Below are 23946 nucleotides of genomic sequence, written 5' to 3' on the forward strand. Positions count from 1 at the left end.
CTGTCCTGTGGGATACTAGGAAACTGTGTGGGAGACCTGGAGTGACACTGGGAAGTGTGTCGGTGGTCTGTTCTGTGTTCTGGTATGAAGTAGGACTCTTAGAACTTAAGACATATTACTCCCTGTGACTTTATAGCAGACGTCCAAGTCTAACTAGTAACTATTACCATTGTTGATGCTTATACTAGTTATAATAAATAAATACATCGTTTACTGTTGCCGACCTGTCTTTCGTTGAGTGCCTGCCTTAGAGAGTTACAACAATACTTATGTTGAAATACTTTGAGTAATTATCTCATATGACACAGAGATTCGAAAGTTGTTTAGATTCAGAAAAAAAATATGTTCATAACAAAATATCGAACTGTGAACAATAATTATCGATTACACCAGTGTCTCCCAAACTATTCCTAGTGTCCCGCGAGGCCCGAAAAGGTGTTTGACGAATTATTGGAATATCTGACTAGTAGGCCACCACGTGAATTAATCTTTTTTTTTTAAATAATCAAAGTGTTCCGCTAAATACTCAGAATGTGCGAAGTGTTCCGTTAAGGAATAAGTTTGGGAATGACTGAATTACACCATCGAGAAGTTAAGTCTTCATTATACTGAAATAAAACGTTATTTATCGAGAGTAACTGGTACTAGAATCTGTCCTGATAATCGATCGTCCGGATAACCGAATGTGGAATGTAATAAATGGGTCCTTTTCATTAGTAATATAAAAACAATTCATAAGGAGGTAACGTGCTGTAGGTAAACATAAAATTAAAGTAAAATGTACAGGAGAACAAAGCGTTATGACTAGCAGCCTACAATAATAGAAATCCATAATCACAGATCCCTTGCTGCACATTTACGAGACCGTGTTTCAAAATAAAAGTAGCAGTCCGGATATTTGATGTTCCTGAAAACTGACGTCCGGATAAACGATTCTCTACTGTACATGAATTTATTACACCTTAAAAAAGTTCCCCCTTTCAGATCTTGTGATCTATAGGCAGGATGATGAAAAGGTCATCTGTTTCTGTGGCCTACAGTTAACGAGCGTGTCATATGGCCAGCACAACGACCAACCGCCTTTACTTTTCCCCATCTAATGTCAACCCCAATATACTGCATGCATTTATGATCCTCACTTGTTGTTATACCACCACATACGTAATCAATTCGTTCGTAATAACACACGAAGTTAATGACATCTTCTATCAACTCCACTACCAAGACGTTACGTCATCACGCACAATAATATACTTCAGATATAAAATATATATGACAATGCTCCGGAGACTGTGTTATGGAGTGTGTGTATGTGTGTGTATGTATAAGTGTTTGTTTGTTTCTATGGGGATGGTAGGAAGAGGTTAGCAATTGGTTGTTAATGATGTAAGATAGGTGGCTCTGTCGTCATTTGGTCTAAGGACAGACGACTCCAGAACGTGAGACTGAAAGATTGCATTAATGTAGTGAGTTAGATTTTGTTAAAGAATATTATAAATAAAGTCTACTGCGTGTATTAGAGTTCTTATTAACTTGATTTTGTCTATATTATTTAAAAAAAATGTTATTTAGTTCAGTGACGTAGTAAGGTACCCGTGGGCCCGGGTTCAAGAACATATTGGTGGGCCCCCCTCCAGCCAACAAGACAAATTTAGTGTATGACAAAAATGAGTAATCTAAATGTTAAGACATTCCAATGTAAAGATAGTACCTTTTTTTAAAAAAAATAAGTAATTCGAATGGATGGTTTTAAGGTCATACGATATGAATGTGTGGGCATGGCATCGTATTGGTTTCAAAGTCAACCACCGCTAGAAAAGAAAACTAACAAACAAACAAACTTCAAATGGATGGTTTTAAGGTCATACGATGTGAATGTAGGGGCATTGGCATCGTATTGGTTTCAAAATCAACCACCGCAAGAAAACAAAGAAACAAACAAACTTTGAATGGATGGTTTTGAGGTCATACGATGTGAATGCATGGGCATTGGCATCGTATTGGTTTCAAAATCAACCACCGCTTGAATCCGCTCTCAGAATAATTTAAATCGGCACTCGCTGAACCTCCAAGAAAACATTTAACGTTTATATTTCATTTGTCCTTGACAAAAATTGTTTAGTATGGGGATCGAACCCAGGACTTGCGTGTCAGCAACCAGACATTCTAATATGTGCAGCATTTTGTTTTTGAAATAAATGATTCCGTCTTTTACACTACCTAGATCTGCATGTGTCTAACATGTTGGTTCTAGAATCTATTTTATTGCTTTCTGTTCTGAAACAGATAATGAAAATATTGTTAAATATGAGTTAGTGCTTTTGGAGATTATGGCCTCATGACCAATCTACCCGCTGTCTCGCGTCCCCAGCCCCCCTAACCACCTCCGAGGTGCTGTCGTTGATAACGTTTAAAAGCTTAACGTGTAGGACAAAAGGTTGGTTGCCACCAGGGGCGGACTGGGTATCAAAATCGGCCCGGGCATTTCTATACCATCCGGCCCATAAATTGTATATTATATGATGGACATCCAGTGAACAATATGTCTTTATAAGGAATAAAGACTTTGTCCTTTTTAATCGCAAAATGTACACATGGTTACTGTGAACACTGTGTCCTTGCAAGGAATAAAGGCTTTATGTTGCTTTTTAATCGCAAAATGTATAGGCCCTAATAGGATGAAGCTCTACATAAGTAGGCTATTACATTATTTCGGAAAATATTTTAGATTAAATTAGTAGGCCTTAGCAGAGTCTGTAAAAGATTTTTTTAAAATACTTCGCTCAGGGGCCTCTTCCCCTGAAAAAGGAATACTATAAAAAAATGAACAATTTAATAGTGGCATTCATGCGGCCCTTATCTTAAAAAATACAGAGGTGATTTCAAAAAAGGAGATGCTTACTGTGGTCTTACCGGCCCATTAGGATACCGGTCCACCGGGCATTTGCCCGAATGCCCATATAGCCAGTCCGCCCCTGGTTGGCACCTAAAACTAACGAGTTACTCCTGCCTCCAGATATATATGATTTTTAGATCAAGGCCTATTTGATAGGAGATACACTTTTTTTTTTCCTCGGCACTATTTTAAACACACCATTTTGTCAGCGCTACTTTGTTGTACGAAATTTTTTCATGTAATGCAAGTTCCGTTATGTGTGCTTCTTAAAACAAGATTAATTCTAGGCAGTTCTATTTATTATTCAAGTTTATCTTAACTCTTTCCTTCTAACTGACGATACCAGCGTTGATTCCACCAGAATGTGGTAAATAATTACGGAGAGAAAGAGTTAAGTTACGTGGGGTAAATCTAGTCCGACTTGCAGAAAGAAAAGAGTTATTTTTCCATGACTTTTTTCATCGTGGTGTCTCGCATGGTTGAGCCACGAAGAGAATTATATACTGTATATATAATTAGATTTCTAAATTTGAAAAACTACAAGTTTAGAATCGAAATTTTCATGGCGTCTATTGAATAGTTTTATTGCCCATGACTTGTTTTGTGGATGACTCAATTTAACCTTTGTTATGGATGATCCTTTAATGTAAAAAGCGTGGTCGAGAGGCTTAGTACGTTTAAACTTGGCTTGTCTTGGCTACCCATGAAGCGGGCTCGAGGTTTGACACCCGACTCGAGCAGGGTTGTGTCTACTGAGCTGCCTTAACTCTTTCTCTCCGTAATTATTTACCACATTCTGGTGGAATCAACGTTGGTATCGTCTGTTAGGAAAGAAAGAGTTAAAGACAGCACGGAAAGCCTTCTCCCAGATACCCACTACTCCCCCCCACCACCACCAACTGCTCCACAAATGAGATTGGACCACAGCGCTCTGATCATGCTATAAGCATGAAAATAGCGATAAATAAAAGCTATATTTTTATTATTATTTTTTAGTTTATTTATGTGTGACTTATTATCTAAGCACCTCAGAGTTAGACTAGACATTTTTTACAATTGAACATTTTACCTTAAATAAGCTGCAGTAAAAGTGCAATACCTACGTAAGCAGTCCCATCTGTTCGTGACGTATTTTGTCACACGAAATGCGAACGTCATTATTTAACTGTCTAGTAGTGTTGCCAACTATTTCCGTCTGACACATTGGTTAAGATTTATACGCCTTGACGGGTCACAACTGCAGATTGTTTAAGAAAGTTCGCCATGTGTTTCAGTTCTGGTCAAGGTCAGACAGAACCAACTTCTTTCCTATTGCCCCACCTTTTCCGCTTTCTCACAATAAATAATGCTCTGGGCATGGTATATAGTTATAGATAAGATTTACTAAAATAAGTAACTTTTTTTTGTGTGTCCCAAGATGCTTTAGCACCTTTACCTAATTGCTGCCCTAGTGTAACGAGGGACAATTCTGAAACATTGACAACACGTTTCACACTAAGCCACTCCGATGATCACGATTCTCTATTCCTGAACCACTCAATTAGCTATGGGACTTCCAATGAAATCTAGCAGGGCATTGTGCTACATCTCAAGTCACCAACAGGTGCTAACCCTCTTGTAATTGCAACCCTTTCCACCCTTAAAAATTGGTCAAATACATTTTTGACCTTGGTGGTTTTAGGAAGGTACCAAAATCCTACGCAATCCACTACAAAGATTCGAACTCTGGTCGTCCCCTTCTCCCAGAGAGTTTACTCTTTTTATGTTCAGAAATATACCAAATTTGTGTTAGTAATTCACCATCTTCGCTTTATGTGTAAGAAATTTGTTGCTTACAACTAAAGGAAGTCTTCCCGAAGTTTACTTTTAGAAATGTCAATCAAATCATTTCATAGAAAACAAATATCCTTGGCTTTCTACAAGAATAAAAAAAAATTATCTTTACTTTCAGAATTATTTCATAACTCTCATTACTCGACACGACAGCACTTAGTACCCGACAGCACTTAGTACTATAGAGCACTATTTATATTTCCATTCAATAAAGCGACGAACCCCGAGTCGGTTATGGAACTATGTTGTGGTTTTCAGAATGGTTGTAAAACCAGGACTGCGAAATGATATTTATTTACATAAGAAATAGATCTAATGGAACAGGATCATATACTTTTAAAAACATTTTAGGATACAGAAAAAAAAAACAACTCAAGCAACCAATAGATTTTTAAAGGATATTTTAATTTTGACACATTCTGTACTTTGAGTAGATCTCTATTCACTAGCGGATCCAGAACTTTGGAGTGGGGGGGGGGGGGCGATTTTTTTCCAAACCCTAACCCTAACGCCCAGTAAACCCTAACCCTACGCATAAATGTGCATACAGCGCGCGCGCGCGCACACACACACACACGCACACACACATATATATGTGTATATATATATATATATGTATATATATATATATATATATATATATATATATATATAAATATGAGAATAAAAAAAGCAGCATTTCTCAACCTTCGGCGAAAACCAAAACAACTGGGGCAGCGCTATAAGGTTCTCTGGTGAAGTTTGGGGCGAAGCCCCGACGCCATAGCGTTTTCTTGCTTTTTTCACTGCAGAAACGCATTCTCCTGACAAGTACAGCTCATTATTCATCAATGGAGTTCGGGGCGAAGCCCCGACGCCATAAGCGTTTTCTTGCTTTTTTGACTGCAGATACGCATTCTCCTGACAAGTACAGCTCATTCTTCACAATGTAGTTAGGGGCGAAGCCCCGACGCCAAAAGCGTTTTCTTGCTTTTTTCACTGCAGAAACGCATTCTCCTGACAAGTACAGCTCATTATTCATCAATGGAGTTCGGGGCGAACCCCCGACGCCAAAAGCGTTTTCTTGCATTCTTCATTGCAGAAACGCATTCTCTTGACATCTACAACTCATTACCCATAAATGAAGTTCGGTGCGAAGCCCCGACGCCAAAAGCGTTTTCTTGTATTCTTGTCTGCAGAAACGTATTCTCCTGACATCTACAACTTATTACTCATAAATGGAGTTCGGGGCGAAACCCCGACGCCAAAAGCGTTTTCTTGCATTCTTCACTGTAGAAACGCATTCTCCTCACCTGAAGCTCATTATTCATACTATTAAAAAACGACCTTTCGAATAATGTTGAACTTGAAAAATATTCTAATATGAATTTATAGGCCCATAATACATTGCAAATAAAACCGATTTGTTCCTTGAAAAGATAGGATACCCCACGTATATAGATTTTTGCTTTGAGGATCGCCGCCGAAAAAAACAAACTAATTCGATAAATAGTATTCAAGAAAACTCTAGCATAAATTGTGAGTTATTGTCCCAAATTTATTTAGCTAGAAAAATATCAGATTGAGTAAAGGTTTGGAAAAGGCGACTATGAAAACGTTATTTGAGTTTAGAACTCATCTCAATCATGACTCTTATACTGAAAAATTTCGTTTGAATTCTAACTTTTCCAATGCAAAGTCTTTCTTAAAATACTTATGATAACTTCATGTGAAATTACAAAAACTCTGTCTGGAAATGGGAATGGCGGTAGAGTGAAAACGATTAATCCTCTCTCCTTTACTAATTTCTGCTAAAGATTGCATTTGGCATTAAAGAATAGGTATGGGGCGACTCGATATAAAAATTTAATTTATAGTATATATAAATTATATTAGTGACAGATTTTTTAAATTTTGTAATTTCTTAACTATAATACAAAAAGAAAAAGTATTGATTTGTCCAATGGGGGAAATGCGACTGCATGTATCGCCCCTCCCACCTGGTACAACCCTTTTTCATTTAAATTTTCTAAGGATACAATTTGAGATTAGATTGTGGTACGACATATTTACAATGGGTCACATATCAATACGTAGTTTATATTATATAGATATTCAACTAATTTTATTCACAAACTATGATTCTCCACAAAAAAAGGACCGCCCCCCCCCCAGCACTCAGAGGGCTAGAGTGGGGAGGGCAGTACATGCAATCGCCCCCCCCTCATCCCACCGAATCGGCCAAAATACCAGAAAGGGAGCGACATAATATAAAATTTATATATTAATTCAACTAATTTTGTTCACAAACTATGATTTCTCAATAAAAACGGACCGCCCCCCCCCACTCAAAGGGTTTAGGAGGGAAGGGCAGAAGAGGTATTCGTCCCTTCCCCCCTCCAATCGGCAAACAGGGAACGACATAATATAAAGATCGGTTAAAATATCAATAACAAGTTACAAGGATATAGATATTTAATTGATTTTGTTAGCAGGCTGTGATTTCTACCAATAAATTGGACCGCCCCCCCACTCGAAAGTTAAGGGGGGGGGGCGGGATTGATACCATCGCCCCCTCCCGACCCCACCAAATCGGCCAACATACTAGAGGGGGGGGGGCGAAATAATGTAAAAATAGGTTGAAATATAAATAATTAGTATATATTTTTAACATAAGTAATAAATTCGTATACAAATTGTGCGAATCCTATACTAAAGTTCGTCCGCACCCCCCCTTCGGGGGGGAGTCGGCTGAGTGGGGGGGGGGGGCGATCGCCCCTACCGCCCCCCCCCCCCCTGGATCCGCCAGTGTCTCTATTACAGGAACGTACAAATCATGCGCGATAAGATCTAAGATTGTTTTTATTACCCAAATATCAGTAAATACTAGATGTATGGGGACATTGACAGATGTTTTGTTTTGTTTTTTACTTGTGTGTGTTTTTGTTCATGTCCATGCCGATATAAACGTACAGAACTCATCCCCATTTTGTGAACTTTGTCCGAATTATGAACTGGCTGACAGTGGTAGTACTTCTCTTTGGTAAGTAATATTAGAAGTATGTTTTACGGATGTAAGGTAAAGTGAGGATATGGACTCCTTGACGAGATTACGCGCTCCGTCAAGCACAGGAAAATGTCCGGTTTATATATATATATATATATATTTTCTATTCAATGACATATTGTCCAGAGAGGCGATCCAGGCCTTCATAACTTGTTGTTGAACATGTACAGTCCTACTCAAAAAGGATATCTTGTAATGCACACAAGCCACAAGAAATGGGGTAATAGTGTCCGACGCGTACAGGTAATATAATCGGGAATTCCCGAAATGTCAATACGAACGATTAAAAACGGGTCAGCTAGAAGACAGAATTAAGGAACAATAAGTGCTTAAGACTTCATAGAGTAAGGACTCACTTTGCTTACGGATGACTTAGGCGACATAGTAATGTTTCTCTTCGCTGGAATTAAAGTAATTATTATGTTGAACGTCGGAGAATTACTCTAATGCAAATGTTACTTTATCGAGATAAATATCCTGTGCTCTTAAGCAAGCAATTCTTGAATTGGCCACATCGCAAAAACTCGAGGTCGACTGTTATATTGATTTGAAAATTAATTTTGGCTAGAGTGTTTTATGAATGAAAATGTTCAATATGACGTCAATGGAAAAAAAAGCTTGACACCACCTACGTCACTAGGCTTATTGTGGGTTCTATTTAAAATGTTTTTTCTTGTTAATCTTTACTGACTTTCTTTTGCAACAGCTGGGGCGTCTGGGAAGGTGGATCATATTGGAATTCATTTCCCAGACGATGCAACGAACTTGCTTGAGAGAACCTTTGACGGAGGTCCAGGGTCCAAGATCATCAATGGTGTACCATCAAAGCTGTACTCTCGTCCATATCAAGCCTCCCTCCAGGTCTACAAGAACAACGTCTGGAACCATTACTGCGGAGCTGTCATCATCGATCGTGACGTAGTATGTTTTGTGTCTCTTATCTTCTGTGTTATCGATATAAGATGATACTTGGATCTTTCGGTGACGTTCTGTCACATCTTATAACGTCATTCAATTTTATAAGATAAGTTGTATATCTATTGACGTTTTGAGATAGATGATGTATTTGTGTTATGGAGTGTGTATGTGTGTTTCTATCCTAACGGTGAGAAGAAGCTAGTGATTGGTTGGTGAATGCAGTGTGAATGATGCAAGATAAGCGGGACTGTCGTAAGCTGTAAAGGTACGCCGAAGGGCTAAAGGACTCTAGAGGGTAACATTGCGCATACCTCACGGCCAGACAGCCAACCATTGTCAAGGGGATATATTGTTTATTATATTTATATTATTTTATATAATTGCGTGAATATATAGTCATGTGATGAACAGCCCTTTCTAATACAAATCCATTATTTCTAAACTTTGAAAACTAAAGATCATTAGAAAAGGTAGATTTTCCTAGATTCGGGGCGACTTCCCTCAAAGTTTGATAAAAAGATTTAGTTTTATATGATAATCTCAATATATAGGTCTGTGAGCTGATCGACAAAAATTTTTTCCGTTATACAGTCTAGATATAATATATATAGGTCTGTGATCTGGCTATATAAAAAATGTTCTGTTACTTTCCCCAGTTGGTCTGCGCTGCGCACTGCCTAAGAAAATACCCAGCCGAGATTCTTCGTGTGGAGGTCGGCTCTCTGAATCTTCAAGCCCCTCCCCTGAAGTACACCCAGTTCCTGGAGGTCTTGGCTTATCAGCGTCATGAGAACTTCTCTCTAAACCCAGATCAGGGTTTCCCCAATGATATCGGGCTGATCTTTCTAAAGAATCGTATCACTTACAATGAGAATGTCCAGGTATAACTTTAGAGGTATACATAGTATTTACGTAGTAATTTGTTCTCTCTAAACCCAGATCTGGGTTTCCCCAATGACATGGGGCTGATCTTTCTAAAGAATCGTATAACCTACAATGAGAATGTCCAGGTATAGCTTTAGAGATATACATAGTATTTACGTAGTAATTTGTGCGCTGGTAATAGCAGTCACCAAAATGTGTTTAGTTTAAATAAGTTCCAGTAACAGTCACAATTTCTTTATTTATATTTTTCAATAGCAGTCACAAAATTTGTTTAAATTGCTTCTGATAAAAGTCACAATATATGTTTAAATAGATTCCTACAGGAGTCATAACCCTCGTAACTTTCGTTGAATGGAAAAGTATCTTTTTAAATGCGAATAAATAGAGAAAAAAAATATTTTATTGGTTATTTTCTTAACACGAATTTCATTTTATTAAAAAAAAAAAATAATTTGCACAATTATTCATTGGCATAGAGAAGTCATGAACCAATTTTCAATTAATTGCTGGTAATTAGTTATTTTGTTACATACCATCAAGGGTAATTAATACTTGTGTATTCACAGATATGGCTAAATTTGCAGGGTTAAGTCCCCTTTCTTAATCATTCACGCCAGTTCTCCCACACGCCTTTTTCAATCAAGTTGACACTTTAAACAATTACTCATGGTACATAAAGAAACACGAATCATTAAAAAATTAACCAATTCTGAATTACTTAATTATTGGTAATAAATTGTTTCATTTGATAAGGGAGATAACTTCTACACTGTTAAAGTACAGTTGTAAAGGTGGAGTTCTTCATCTTAGATTACCTTTTTTTTAAAATATATTTTTTTAAAAACATATTTTGCTTGTTTTTACTTGCGAATGCAATAATAATAATAATAAAGGGACTACGATGAATTTTGTTTCTCTTTAGCGAAACTCGACCCTGGCAGCGCCAGAGAATGACTACTCGTTCATTTCTAACATAATAATAATAATAAGATAATATTTTCACTCTCTATAAAAAATTTTTACGTTTCATTCCACTTCTCTCCGATGACGTTTAACCAAACAGCCAATCAGATTAGCTCCACCTGGTTTGAATTTCGACAACTCTGAATGCGTCATTTCCGGCTGGGGACTTACAAATTACCTCGGTCCAGCGGCCTCGCCGGTTCTGTTGGAGGGAAAAGTGAGAAAACTGACCTACGAGAAATGTGTTGCCTTACACCTGGAAGTAGACGCGACCATTGACCGGAATCATGTTTGTGTCCTAGGAGAAAGTGGTAAGTCATTGGTGTCATAGTCATTTATCAAGCACCACACTGTACATACGTTTACCTGAGCAAGTATTATAAACAATTTGTCTAGGAATTCATTTGGCTGTATAAGGAAAGTAAAGTTTCCCTTTAACACTTTGCGACCTATGGGGGCAGATGGTCTGTTTCTGTGGCCAACGATTAGCGAGCAGCGTGTCATGTGGCCAGCACAACGACCTATCACCTTTACTTTCCCTAACTTAAGTCAGGTGCCCATTAGATCAGGGTGTCATGTGGCCAACACAACGACCTACCACCTTTGCTTTCCCTAACTTAAGTCAGGTGCCCATTAGAGCTGGGCGGACTCAGGGGCGCCCTAAAAAATCCCGAATTTCAAAATCCCAGTCCGAGATTCGAACCTAGGACCCCTAATTCGAAAGCCAAACACTCAGCCACCCCCTTGGCACAAGAATAGAGTGGGAAGATTCTTAAATCTTCTTAAAACGGACATATGTTTCAATAATTGAATGAACATTATATGCTCTACTCTAGAACTAAATGTTATCATCCGTTTGCTTTTTTTCTGTAACTGATAGTAGGTTTTAAACTTGTCTTTAAACTGTTCCCTTTATCAAAAGTTCCCTTTTATAATTGTCGATAACAAGTAATTTTTAATGTTCTCTAAAATTTATTGTTCTTTGAAGGAAACATAGAGTTGAAGCTAGGTGCTTAAACAAATGTGATACATACATATATTAGACATAAATGAATAGCAGCACCAGGGACCACGTTTTGAAGAGAGAAAGTAGTGAATTAAAATGCTACGAAAATATGGGCATGCGCCGACCGAGGCTCGAACCTGTGACACTGGATACGACACCACCGCCTAGCGATTTTATTTTGCTTACTTTTTTTTTTTAAAAGGTGATGATGTACAACCTGCAGGTGGTTGCAACGGAGACAGTGGCGGACCACTAATGTGTGAATTCAAGCGACGCCGCTACCTCATTGGAGTTGCGTCCTATGTTTGGGATTATTGTGACGGTAAGAGCGTCTTCAAAATAGAAGCGTAGTGGACGGCCGTTGACTTGTAGCAGCAAACTTGCTGGTAGACAACTAAACCGCTGTAGGCGTATTTAATTTTAACATATTGAACTTACAATTAGTTCTTCTTGAAAAAAAAAACAACAACTAAAGATTAATGTTTAATTTTTTACTTATTTCGGATGTTCCTTCAGAGTTGAAGATAATTACTTCCTAGTCCAAACCTCCCGCAGGACGACGGGGGATGGGAGCGGGCAGGGTTTGAACCCGGGACCATCGATAAGTCCGACCGACAGTCCAGAGCGCAAACCGCACGACCAGGCAGCCATCCTTTATTACCTTTATTACAAACAAATTCAAACAAATTCAACTTGAACTGAAATGAAATAAATATTATAAAATGGTATTTTGAATAAAATCTAGCTCACTACAAAAACACCGTCTTTACACTCTGGCATCCTGGACTGGTCAAGTGTTTTAAGACAGCGTAAGACACTTTACAGCCACCAACTAACCTCTAACTTCTTCTTACTGTCACCATAGATACACACATATACACACATACTCTCTCTTTCTGTCTCTTTCTCTGTCTTTCTATCTGTCTTTCTATCTGTTTTTTTCTCTGTCTCTCTCTGTCTGTCTCTCTGTCTTTTTCTCTGTCTCACTCTCTGTCTTTCTCTCTGTCTCACTGTCTCTCTATCTCTGCCTCCCTCTATCTGTCTCTGTTTCTCTTTGTCTCGCTCTCTCTATATATATATCTGTCTGTCTCTCTCACCCCTCTCTGTCCCGTCTCTCTCCCTCTCTTTCCCACTCTTTGTCTCTCTCTCTCTCTGTCTCTCCATCTGTTTCTCTGTCTCTCACTCCCTGTCTCTCTACATAACAGTAATCTACGTCAAACTTATATTAATCTAGTGGGATCAAGTCTAAATATGCAGAACTAGCTTCTACCGTACAGTCAAGAGTTTGCTGAAATTAAAATTAGTTATGACCAAAGTTATTTCAAATATTTATGTGAATGGTTCCTCAAAGAAAGAGTTGGTAATCCATTGAAGCATATATTGACCGCACATCAAGCGTTTGTTTGTTTACGAATACAAGTTCATGTAACTGATAAGAATTAGAAAAATAATTCTAAATAAATATTATTTGCATACATAGGAGACGCTGTTTATTACGTTAAGGTCTACAGATCCTTTTTATTATTAAGCTAATTGCAACTATAACTATAACAGTTACCACAATGAGAGAGTTAGTTTTATTGGTAAAGAAGATAGTCCTTGCGTTCTACGCGTCCAATCATAGTTTGCTTCAATCCATTTTTGGGTAACAAAAAAGTTAAATTGGAACCAAAACACAGCCTCTAGAACAAAATGTAGTCAGTAAGCGGAGCCACGTACTAATATTATGCTTTTAAGAAAGTTTATATTAAGCTTTGAGTATGGAATTAACATTAGTGTTCTTGGTCTCCTTCAGTCGTAGAACGACTCTGATTAATTTAATCTCAGACACTTTTTCATGTGGCTGTGGAGCCCTAATTTGGAGATACACTCTCGTTCAAAAATATCGCAGGTTAAGGTGGCTTTTGCTTCGGTGGTAGAGGAGCTGGCCATTTTTTGTATTGTACGTTTTTCTTCCAGAGCTGAGGCCCATGTTCTTTCACTGTCCATAGCTTTCTTGGTCACTGTCTCTCTCCATCTAGTGCGGTCTAGATCTATGTCTTCCCAATGGTCAGTATTGATTTTCACTGATTTGAGGTCCCGTTTTTTACATCAATGTAAAGGAGGTGGGAGCGACCAGTTTTTCTTGAGCCAGTCGCGAGTTGACCATAGAGGATGACTTTCGGGATGCCATTGTCTTCCATCCGGCGAACATGTCCAAGCCAGCGCAGGCGGCTTTGTCTGGGGACTGTAAAGATGCAGGGAATACCTGTCAGCGCATGCGGCTTTGTCTGGGGACTGTAAAGATGCAGGGAATACCTGTGTGTGCAAGGATCTCAGTATTGCACACTCTTCTTTTCCATGTGATTTTCAAGACTCTTCGGAGACATCACAAATGGAATGAGTTTAGTTTTCTCTCTTGCTTTGCGTAGATGGTCCAAGATTCACTGCCATTCAGTAGCGTACTCAGAACGCATGCCTTGTAGACTTCCATTTTGGTCGCTGTAGTGAGCTTCTGTTTTTCCCAATATATTGAGCTTAGGGATGGTCGAGGCAGCCTTCCCTATGCGTTTTTTTTAAATATCCTCTTCTAGAGACAGGTCATCTTGATTTGTGGTGCCAAGATAGAATTCATTTAAGGCATCCAGCTTGTTATCGTCTATGAGGATGGAGGTTGGTGATGTAGCAGGTGGTCCCATAACATTTGTTTTCTTCGTGCTAATTGTTAAACCAAACTCATAACTCCTTTCACCAAAATATGATAGGTACTACGCAGTTCAACGGTGCCTGCTCCTAAAGTTTCAGTATAAACAGTGGAGTTAAACAAGGAAGTGTCCTGGCCCCATCCCTATTTGGAATACTACTTTCACTGCTAATCCACAACGCGTTTGACAAATCCACCCGAAGGCATATATCTCCATTCCAGATTTGATGGCAAACTCCTAAATATTGCCAGACTGAGGGCCAAAACTAAAATCAGAACCACCCTCGTAAGAGATACGCTATTCGCGGACGATGCATAGTCACTAATGTCCAGCTTCTCTCAGGCCTGTAAAGAGTATGGCTTAACAATAGATACATATATAATGTTCTATTTTGATAAGCACCTAAATAGTTCAGTGATTAGCGTGTCGCGTAGGCTCAAGACCCAAAGCTCAAATTGAGACTGGATCATATTTTTTATTATTATTTAAAGTAACTTTTAAAAGGCAGTAGGAACACTGACCCCCCCCCCCTCAAATGATTGGACTGCGCATGGCTCATGAAGGTTGCACAAATCAAAAACTAAGCAAAAAAATCTATAAAATCTTTCCACCCGTATACATGTATTACTGTTGTTCTAGATCTATTAAAAATGAAATACGGTTTAGATTCAAAATAGTAATACTAACTTTCACTCACTGTAAGCTTGTTCTGTTTGTTTCATCTCGTATTACTGTAAACCTTCTATCGTTGTGCACCTTCGATTTACTCTATACCTAATTTACTGTATACTATATATATATATACATGCAGACTATTTCTAGACGATGTATTCACAGATAATTATATTATATTTTGCAGTGAACTACCCAACAGTCTATACCAGAGTGTCTGGATTTATTAGCTGGATTAACAGAAATAAAGATCTTTACAGTAATTTGGATGGCTCTAGCGAAGAACAATAAACAACAAGAAAAAAACTTTTAAAAATACTTGTAAACAATTATATTAATTGTAATTGTATCAATTAGGTTGTATCAGTCGGGATTAAATCTGTAATAGATCTGGACTAACCATATGTGCGATTATAATTTTTTTTTATACCAATTGTTTTTATTTAGCACAATCTCATGATTTTAGATTTATCAGTACCAGACAATGTGCTATGTTCCAACTCCTTGTTTCTATTAGTTGGGCACGGAGGATGGGGAGAAAGAAGGGGTATCTGGATAAATGTCTTTATGATTGCTTTTTAAATGCATAAAAAAAAACAAACAAACGAAAAAAAAAAAAGCAAGTTTTCTTTCATCCACCAAGCCTCCTCAAGGGGACTAATTCAACTTATACCACCACATATGTCATGTACGATATATTTCCCTTGTTCGATACCAAATAAAATAACACAGTAATTAATTACCCATTGTTAACTCTGTTTGTAATTGATTCTTCATTAGAGGGACCAGTGCTCATTTGGTGAAGGATTTTTTTCTTTTAGAAGTTTCTTTAAGAGGTTTCTTCTGATTAGATTTTTTTTCTTTTAGAAGTTTCTTACAATAATTTTTTTTTAGAAGTTTCTTTCTTTTAATAATTTTCTTTTAGAAGTTTTAAACGTTCCTTCGGAACTAATGGTTACGTCCTGGTTCAAACCTCCTGCAGAACTGAAAAGGGATGGAAGCAGGAAGTGTTAAAACTCGCGACTTGTTTTCATTTTTCTCGTATCAAACAGGAGAATACTTATAGATCATTGTGTCGTATCTTTCTGAAAGATTTAGCAATAGTCGATACCAAGTAGGGGAGGGGGGGGGGTAAGGCTATAGATGTCTCATTTCGATATCGCTAATGACCAATCGCTGTGGAGAGATCTTGGGGAGAACGTCTCTGTGGAATGTAAGCTCAAGTCGATCTATTCAAAGAAAGTTTCCCCTTTCAGACCTTGCGATCTAAAGGGGAGATGATGTCAAAGACAACTGTTTCTGTGACACACGGTTAACGAGTGTGGTCATGTGGCCAGCACAACGACCAACCGCATTTACATCTCCCCTGACTAATGTCGTCCACCCATTATTAAGCTGGAACTGGGTGGACACTTGAGGCGGAACTATAGATTTCAAATTGACAAAAAAAAAAAACAGTCTTCACCAGGATTTAAACTTTAAAATCAAGCGCTTTACAAGTCGGTCAACACGCCTCCAGCCGACATATCTAAATATTTAAACATTTTCAAGAAATAGACACAGATCACTTGTCATATGTCTAATCGGACAGATATTTATAAATGAAAATAGAAATATATAAAAAAAAATAGAAGATGTAAATTCTCACATTTGAGAAAGCAAGAAATGTATCTCTGTTTGTGAAATATTAATGATACCTAGTCTAATAATCTAACACAGTGATGCCCAAAGTACGGCCCGCGGGCCAGAACCGGCCCGCGACGTGGTTTCATCCGGCCCGCCGAAACGTCGGCACAAAAGTAGAAAATCCTCACCCCTTCAAAAATGTTAGGGCTCTCACTTTTTCTCTGATGGATTGTAAAAAAATAACGATTGTGTGTTTATGAGTTTATGAAATGGGACTCTGAATGTAGAATCTACCAAGAAAAGTGAATGGATCTTTTTTGTGGAACATGATAATAAGCCAACATATTTGTTTTGTAAAGAAAGTCTGGCTGTTTCAAAAACAACAACATATACAGCGGCATTATAAAACAAATATGAAGACCTTTTTAGTTTGAGCCGAGTATAAAAAAAAGATTGGTTAAACTACGCCTAGAGATTGGAGGATCGATGGGAATATCAATCAAAAAGAGACAAGAAAATAAGTTGGTGGTAAAAGTAGCTACAATGTCGCTCACATTTTAAGTAGAGAAATGAACCCATTTTTAGACACGTAGAAAATGATAGACTTTAAATATCTCATTAATTAATACTAGATCCAATTTTTCAAATAGTTTCAGGTGAATTTGGATTTCATTTTTTTACCTTTTTGTTGATGTGGCCCGCGACACGCGTGTCGAAAGTTAAAATGGCCCGCAGGTCGAATTCGGTTGAGCATCACTGATCTAACAGATCTCGCTTCGTACAGCCGTGCAGCTAGAACGACAAAGAAGCAAGAACGACAACCAGTAAAAATCATTAAAAAAAAAACTAATTGGTTGTTTCCCATGTATCACATCTTACAAAGACGTTAAACTCTTGTTTTACTCCTATTCATTTGTTGCAAACTGTTTCCTGGGGCTGGAATTCAATAAAATATGCATCATGTAAACACAGACATGGCACTTCAAAGTATAAACGACACCGAATGTTTGCCAAGTGTTCCGGCGGAGACCTCATGTAATAGGTCCTCTATTGATTAAGAGGACACAGGACGAATTAAGAGTAATGTACCAGATGTACTTATAGGAAACTACATTTGCGTATTGTCTTCCCTTCCGCAAAGATTCAAAGTTACACTCTAGCACGTTCCTGGCATATAAATAGCAGTCCTTTTTATCTATAGTAAATGCATGTGCAAGTGCAGGGCCGGCCTTGCGTAATTGGAGGCCTTAGGCGAAACGAACAGGGAGGCCCTAGGTGAAGTAGATGGGGTGGCCCCAAATGAAAATGAAAAACATAAAATTAAGACTGAAAAATATACAATGAATTAGAAACTGTCCTGTATCAACATCTAAATCAACAAAATAAGTTAAATTCGCATAGCGCCTCATGGGAGATATATTAACATAAGACTATAAACAAGAAAAACGCTTATACTAATTGTAGTTGTATCAATTAGTTTGGATCAGTCATGTAATTAAAATAAATTGATCTAGACTAACAATAAAAAAGCATTTATAAAACAAAATAGAGAAAACGACCTAAACCTGTGAGCTAAAGCCTTCTAAGGCTTCTCAAGCCAACGCGGTAACCACTCTGCTAGCGTACAATCTATGAACATGGAAAATTGTATAGTTTGTTATTGTTTTATTTCATGTATGTGTTCACTAAGCCTAAGATGGTAGCCTGATATAAGGGGGACTTATTCAGCTTATACCACCACTTCAGTCAAGTACTATTTCATTCCTTTGTTTGAAATACAAAACAAAGTAATTTGTTAGCAATAGTTAATTAACTAATTGGTAAATTTTTTAAAATTATTCTGTTATGGGTTAAAATAAATAATTTTGCTAACTTTCAGTTTAATCCGAGATTGGGTGTCGGAGAAGTAACGTGTACAAAATTTTTGGCCTGACAGACTGACAAAGAAAGAGAGAGAGAGAGAGAGAGAGAGTGAATGAGAGTTGTAAAAAAGTTTCGACATTTAAATAGAAGGAAGAAACAACAGTCTTCTAACATATGTAGTCTAACCAGTAGATCTAAACATTCGCGAATAAACCTCGAATCATAGTAGATACCTACAGCTAGGCAAGTAGACATAGAACCTTTTAGTTCTGATATGCGTGAGATTTGATACATGTTTTGCAATGTATCCTCTAAAAAAAGTCTTTGTCCTGTGCGAGCCCCACATCAATCTGAGGCCACAGGCGGCTGCCTAGTTTGCCTATGCCTAAGGCCGGCCCTGGTTACTATGATACATTACATAATCCATTGAAAGTAGAAGAAGACTCTTGGGACAGAATATGAAGTCGATCTGTTGCTACAGACCACGATTAACGAGGGCGTTGTAACGAGGCCGAGCGTTGTGGTGGGCATCAACGTCACAGGTCAGAGGTCACGACTTGGCAACGAGCTATTTGGTCTAAACTGCCCACTAGTTGACGGCTGTGACGATTACTATTTTTAAAGGCTGTTTTTTTTTTTTTTTTGACGATTTTATGATTAGAATTGTGTTTACAATACCATTCTACTTTCGCTTTATGTATAGGGTCTATCCAATGGCACGAAGGGATTTTTTGTCGGAGAAATATGAAACTATTTAAACACAGTGAAGAACAGTAAAGTAAATTTCCCCTTTTAGACCTTGTGGTCTATGTAAAGGTCATCTGTTTCTGTGGCCTACGGTTAACAAGGGTGTCATGTGGCCAGCTTTACTTTTCCATAACTAATGTCAGAGGCGCCCGAAAGATCCCGAAATTAAAAATCCCAGTCTTCACCAGGATTCGAACCCCGGTCCCCGGTTCGGAAGCTAAGCGCTTTACCGCTCAGCCACCGCGACTCCTAAGTGAAGAAACAGCTGTGTTCTTTTTTTCTATATTTATGAACTTCTTCTTATATTCAGATCATTCGTAGATTTCCAATTCAACATTATACTGTCATGAAATGTTTGTAAATTCACTAATGTAAGAAAACTCCAAAATACTGTTTTCACAGTTACGCTGTTTCAAAAGTGATATACATGTAAATAGTAACATTTATCTTTTCAAACAAAACGATTAGCTTTCAGAAGATCCAAAAATAGCCGTTCTACATAAATTTAACAAGTAAGGTCTACTCATTATGATAAAATTGTTTTTTTTTATCAGCTGTGATAAAAACTTTACAATGGACAGACAAAAAAAATAATTAATAGCTGCTTTTAGCCTTTCAGGAGCCAGTACAAAATTAAAATACATCATAAAGTAATTACGTGCATTATCTCCCCTTCTTTGCACCCCCACCCCTTACCTATCACTAAGTGTCATTAAGAATAGAGTGTTAATGTTTTGTCTATTGGTACAGAGAGACATCCACACATACACACGGCTTTCTTTATTCACTTCGGATGTCATTTACTTTTTTAAACAGAAGTGTTCAAGTTTAACCTTTATTTAGTATTGAACATTTGATTGAGATAAATAAACATGTTCACCCAATTAATGGACGTTAAAAGCTTTGACAAACACATTGTTAATTTCGATCGATTACGGCGATTGACAATGTTTTTGCGCAGGCGTCTCCATAAACATTAATCAGTATAGAATCACCTTGTTTTATTTATATATTTTTTTGAATAATTCCATTGATAGGTTTTTAAACCTAGACCAAGATAACGACGCGCAAAATGTTCCTGATTATTTTTCTTATTAAATACTTGAATCAATAAAGCCTAAAGTTCGGAAATTCCCGAACCCAATAGTCATTTCAAGAATGCCATAGTCCTTTCAACACCGTATGAGTCTCATTGCACTGAGGCACTGTGTTGCACTGGCGGATCCAGGGGGGGGGCGGTAGGGGCGATCGCCCCCCCCCCACTCGGCCGACCCCCCCCCCGAAGGGGGGCGGAGGAATTAATGTATAGAATTCACACAATTTGTATGCGAATTTATTACTTATGTTAATAATATATACTAATTATTCATATTTCAACCTATTTTTAGATTATTTCGCCCCCCCCTTCTAGTATTTTGGCCGATTTGGTAGGGTCGGGAGGGGGCGATGGCATCAATCCGCCCCCCCCCCCCGCACCATAAACTTTCGAGTGGGGGGGGCGGTCCTATTTATTTGTAGAAATCACAGCTTGCTAACAGAATCAATTACCTAAATATCTATATGATTAAAACTTGTTATTGGTATTTTAACCGGTCTTTATATTATGTCGTTCACCTGTTGGCCGACTGGAAGGAGAAGAGCGAATACCTCCACCGCCCTTCCCATCTAAACCTTTGAGTGGGGGGGGCGGTCCTACTTTTATGGAGAAATCATAGTATGTGAACAAAATTAGTCGAATATCTATATAATATAAACAGGTGGAAGTGCGATACATGCAATCCCCTTCCCCCCATCGGACAAGTCAATACTTTTTCTTTTTGTATTATAGTAAGAAATTACAAAATAAAAAAAATCTGTCACTAATATAATTTATATATGCTATAAAGTAAATTCTTATATCGAGTCGCCCAACCCCTATTCTTTAATGCAAAATGCAATCAATAGCAGAAATTATAAAAAGGAGCGAGAATTAATCGTTTTCATTTTACCGCCCTTGCCCTTTCCAGACAGAGTTTGTGTAATTTGACATGAATTTATCATAACTATTTTAAGAAAGACTTTGCTTTGGAAAAGTTATAATTCAAACGAAATTTTTCAATATAACTGTTACGGTTGAGATGAGTTCAAAAGCCAGATAATCTTTTCCTAGTCGACTTTTTCCAACCTTTACTCTATCTCATATTTTTCTAGTTAAATAAATTTAGGACTATAACTCACAATGTATGCTAGAATTTTATTGAATATTATTAATCGAATATTTTTTTTTCGGCGGCGATCCTCAAAACTTTAATCTAAATATGTGGGGTATCTAATCTTTTCAAAGAACAAATCGGTTTTATTTGCAATGTATTAAGGGACTATAAATTCATATTAGAATATTTTTCTCATTATTCAAAAGGCACTTTATAATAGAATGAATAATGAGCTGTAGGGCACGAGAATGCGTTACTGCAGTGAAGAATGCCAGAAAACGCTTTTAGCGTCGAGGCTTCGCCCCGAACCTCACTGATGAATAATAAGCTGTAGATGTCAGGAGAATGCGTTTCTGCAGTGAGAAATGCAAGAAAACGCTTTTTGCGTCGGGGCTTCGCCCCGAACAAAACTAATAAGTAATGAGCTGTAGATGTCAGGAGAATGCGTTTCAGCCGTGAAAAATGCAAGAAAACGCTTTTGGCGTCGGGGCTTTGCCCCGAATTCCACTGATAAATAATGAGCTGTAGATGTCAGAAGAATGCGTTTCTGCAGAGAAAAATGCAAGAAAACGCTTTTGGGCGTCGGGGCTTCGCCCCGAACCCCACTGAAGAAGCTTACAGCGCTCTCCTAGACCCCCAAGCTTGCAAGAGAAAGACTGTTTTTTTTTCTGTTTTTTTCGCCGAAGATTGAGAAACAGTATTATTTTATTCTCATATATCGAATATATATATATATATATATATATATATATATATATATATATGCTGTACGCACGTTTATGCATAGGGTTAGGGTTTACTGGGCGTTAGGGTTAGGGTTTGGAAAAAAATCGCCCCCCCACTCCAAAGTTCTGGATCCGCCAGTGCTGTGTTGAGAGCACTATTCTCTGACAACACGGGCAAGGAAGGCAGCAGTTCGTAGCAGAGTTTCCCTGTCTCCGTACAGAGCTAACTCACCATGTGTACTAATTTCAATTTCACTCAAAAGGCCATTATTTGGGGTGTAGTATTGCGCACTATTAAAGCAGATGGTTAACCGTTTCATCGTCTTGCTGGCAGTGTCAATCTCCACCATTCGTTTGATGTAGAGCAGGTGGGTCGCGACTTGTAAAATGGGTCGCCGAGCATAAAAGGTTGATAACCGCTGATTTAAAGGGTCCCTTCAGGTTTTTCAATACCTCCCTGCCTGTGCTTCGGATTTCCCAATTTCGGTGTATCTTCTCTCTCATCCAATCGTTATGTTTTTTTTTTGTAAAAGGTTTTACATGTTTCAGATGTTCCTTCAGAGTTAAAGATAGTTTACTTCCTAGTCCAAACCGCCTGCGGGACGACGGGGGATGGGAGCGGGCAGGGTTTGAACCCGGGACCATCGATAAATCCAAACGACATTCCAGCGCAGATGCAGATGTTGGCTCTAGATCTGAGTCATTCTGAGTCTAGTACTAAAACCAAACTGACATTGTTTTGTTTTTATTAACTTTGAAAATTTATAACGGTCAAACAAGAGTTTTTCCCAGCTAAAAATTCTTTTCTCAGCTATATATATCAACCGTTAAATTTCTAGGAAAATCGTTAAAGCCATTTTTGAGCTAAGCGTCCAGGCTGGTTCCAGGTTTTATGAAGTTCTGACTTGAATAGAGATATTCCAGATGATGTATGTTGTCCTAATCACATATTCACAAATCTATACTTTTCCTAACCTACCGAAAGGTCAACCTGTTTCGTATAAAGCTCTGTGTATTTGTGTAGAGTCTCTTCCACTGTACAAATCTCCATACGTAGAGAATCGGGTTTGTGCTGGCATTGAGTGTTACTAAGCTCGACAGGGCGATGCCCAAATGACTCTGCGCAAACTCCACTCTCTCGAAACTTTTGCTGGAGATGAGGATAATGATGGAAACGAGGAAGGGCAGAGTGACGAAACAACACCAGAAGGTCAGGAGGAGAAGCGTGTTTCGAACTTTGACCTGACCGTGACGACGCAGGGCCCTTTCATGAGGAGCAGTGGCGTGGCTAGGACCCGCGACGCTGAGGATCCTTGATGACTGGCTGGACGATGACGTCACGGCGTCCAAGTTGAAAATATTCTGTGCAGTTTTCTGTGACTCTGTACACGCAACACTTTGAGCATCATTTTTAGTAGAGTTAGATGTTCTAGATTTGTTAGAATTACATTTTGTGTCATTTTCGGGGACATAACTTAAATGTGACGTTTTGATCACACGGGATTTATTATTAGGTAGATCAACAATGTCTTTGATATGGTTTAACTTGTTTCTATTGTTTGAATGCTGTAATGAAATATCATAAGTTTGTGGATGTTTTGCAAACAAAATACCAACATGCTTATTAGAGTCAATACTTTTACTGGCTTCAAATGAAGAACACTCAGAGTCTTGATTTAAGACACTGTCACGTTTTGGGAAAAGCTCTCCTTCAGTCACACTGTGTGTCGTCCACATGTCGCATTTTTTCTTTGCGACATTTCCTTGACTGTAGCGTGATAGATACGAAACGCCACTTTTAATATTCACCGAACCAGAGTTCACTTCATGTAATATTTTTGTCTTAGAATCGCTAAATTTCGAGCCCATAGAATTCTGTGCATATTCTCT

General features: G+C 38.1%; 1 protein-coding gene across 1 annotated transcript; it reads left to right on the forward strand.

The window, feature by feature from the left end:
• The first annotated feature begins 7642 nt into the window (after positions 1 to 7642).
• LOC106050319 (chymotrypsin-1-like) lies at positions 7643 to 15642 on the forward strand. The gene is made up of 6 exons (XM_056018810.1): positions 7643 to 7751; positions 8482 to 8696; positions 9350 to 9574; positions 10642 to 10852; positions 11750 to 11869; positions 15091 to 15642. Exons 1-6 carry the CDS (start codon positions 7718 to 7720, stop codon positions 15192 to 15194), a joined length of 909 nt encoding a protein of 302 aa, XP_055874785.1. The 5' UTR covers positions 7643 to 7717; the 3' UTR covers positions 15195 to 15642.
• Positions 15643 to 23946: the final 8304 nt, after the last annotated feature.

The sequence above is a fragment of the Biomphalaria glabrata genome, chromosome 2 (genome assembly GCF_947242115.1).
Source record: "Biomphalaria glabrata chromosome 2, xgBioGlab47.1, whole genome shotgun sequence".
Classification (NCBI taxonomy): domain Eukaryota; kingdom Metazoa; phylum Mollusca; class Gastropoda; family Planorbidae; genus Biomphalaria; species Biomphalaria glabrata.